This window comes from Mesocricetus auratus, unplaced genomic scaffold (genome assembly GCF_017639785.1).
Source record: "Mesocricetus auratus isolate SY011 unplaced genomic scaffold, BCM_Maur_2.0 Super-Scaffold_100038, whole genome shotgun sequence".
Classification (NCBI taxonomy): Eukaryota; Metazoa; Chordata; class Mammalia; order Rodentia; family Cricetidae; genus Mesocricetus; species Mesocricetus auratus.
In genome coordinates this window covers 310,504-312,280 of record NW_024429216.1, presented here as the reverse complement: position 1 = coordinate 312,280, position 1,777 = coordinate 310,504, and the positions used below count along the sequence as shown (strand labels likewise).

Here is a 1,777-nt window from a genome sequence, read left to right as displayed (position 1 = left end):
CTACTATCCCCCAAATGATGTGTTCCTAGTTTACATCTAGAATGTGTTTTGTGAGAAAATATATTTATAGTTGTCTTAAGACAATGTATCCATTGCTTTTCTGTTGCTGTGATAAAATACTAGGAGTAGCTGCCATTTAGAGGAGAAAAGTGTTTATATTCTCTTTTTGGTGCACAGGAACAGAGTATGTCAAGGGGTGGAGGTAGGAGTCAGGGCAACAGTCAGGGAAAGCACTGAGGGAGGAGAAGGAAAATGTTTGATCACGTGTTCATGCACACAGGAAGAAGAAAGAGAACAGCAAGTGGGGTCAGGCTGTCCACCTTCAAATTTGGTACCCTCCCTCCTAGAGATTAACTGAATTCAGTAAGGCTGTACCTCCTGAAGGTTCCATAAGCTTCCCAAACAACAACACCAATTAGGAGGAACTGTACAGATATCATAGTCTGTGGAGGACATTTCTCATTCGAACAACAACAAGTAACAGTCTGTTTCTGAATTTCACTGACTCAAATAAGGAGAATGCCCAGCACCTCCTAGAAATGGACGCATGGGTTTCCATTAACTTAAACTGGGGAATGATGTTCCTCATGCAGACCACTGCTGGGATCCTAGCCAACTCCTTCCTTTTTCATCTCTATAACTTTCCACTGTTCACTGCACAAGTGTTGAGACCCACAAACCTGATTCTCAATCAGCTGGTCATATCAAACAATCTGGTTCTTTTCTCCAAAGGGATCCCTCAGACTGTGGCCACGTTTGGGTTGACATCTTCCCTGGGGGAGTCTGGTTGCAAATTTATCCTGTACTTACACAGAGTGGCCAGAGGGGTCTCCCTGAGCACCACCTCCCTCCTCAGTGGCTTTCAGGCTGTTAAGCTTCACTCAGATACTTCTGAGTGGCTGAACCTCAGAACCAGATCCTCAAAGTGCATTGGTGCCTGCTGTTTCCTTTGCTGGATCCCACAGCTTGTGCTCAACATCCCTGTTTCCATGACTAAAACTGGTCCCCCAAATAGAAAAAATCTGAGTGCTAATGGAATCTATAGATACTGTTCCTCAACCAGGCCTGAAAGACTGACTTTCTTAATAAAAGCAGCGATTTTATCCCTAAGTGATATTCTGTGTCTGGTCATCATGGCCTGGGCCAGTGGTTCCATGGTCCTTGTTCTGCATAAGCACAAGCATCGCGTCCAGCACATCCATAGCCACAGCCTCTCCCCAAGACCTTCCCATGAGGACAGAGCCACACGAACCATTCTGATCCTGGTGACCATGTTTCTCTCCTTTTACTCACTAGCTTCCCTCTTATCTCTTTGGATAACCCAGACTGTGAACCCAAGCCATTGGCTGCTGAATATCACTGTGTTATTGTCCCTGGGCTTCCCAGCACTCAGTCCATTCGTGTTCAATTTCAATTATATCCGTGTCCTTCCCTTTTGCTCTGTGGTATGCACAAAGAAAGCAAACCATCCAACTATGGTCTCTGAGTTTGGAGGTTCCTCCAGTTCACGTCAACTTTAATATAATTAACTTTTCTCAATATATGTAGGCACACATGCTTGTTATCATGCTTGTTTCTCTGTAACAAGTTTTGGTTTTAGTTAATAAAAATGATAATTATTGCTTCATATTTCTCGTTAGACTCTCCAAAAGTGAATGTGGTATAAAAACCTAAAAAAATGACTGTTCTCTCTTTAAAAGGTCCCATCTATTTACACACCAAATGTCTACATAATTTTTTATGATCTATGTAACCTATTTAAATTATATATCATCCT

At 42.6% G+C, this 1,777-nt stretch overlaps 1 protein-coding gene across 1 annotated transcript; it reads left to right on the top strand.

Moving 5' to 3' along the window:
- Positions 1-539: 539 nt before the first annotated feature.
- LOC121135449 (vomeronasal type-1 receptor 1-like) lies at positions 540-1,520 on the top strand. The gene has a single exon (XM_040734228.1). The coding sequence runs from the start codon at positions 540-542 to the stop codon at positions 1,518-1,520; it is 981 nt and encodes a 326-aa protein (XP_040590162.1).
- Positions 1,521-1,777: the final 257 nt, after the last annotated feature.

Coding starts and splice junctions, on each gene's coding strand:
- LOC121135449 (XM_040734228.1), top strand. CDS start 540: ATGGACGCATGGGTTTCCATTAACTTAAACTGGGGAATGATGTTCCTC.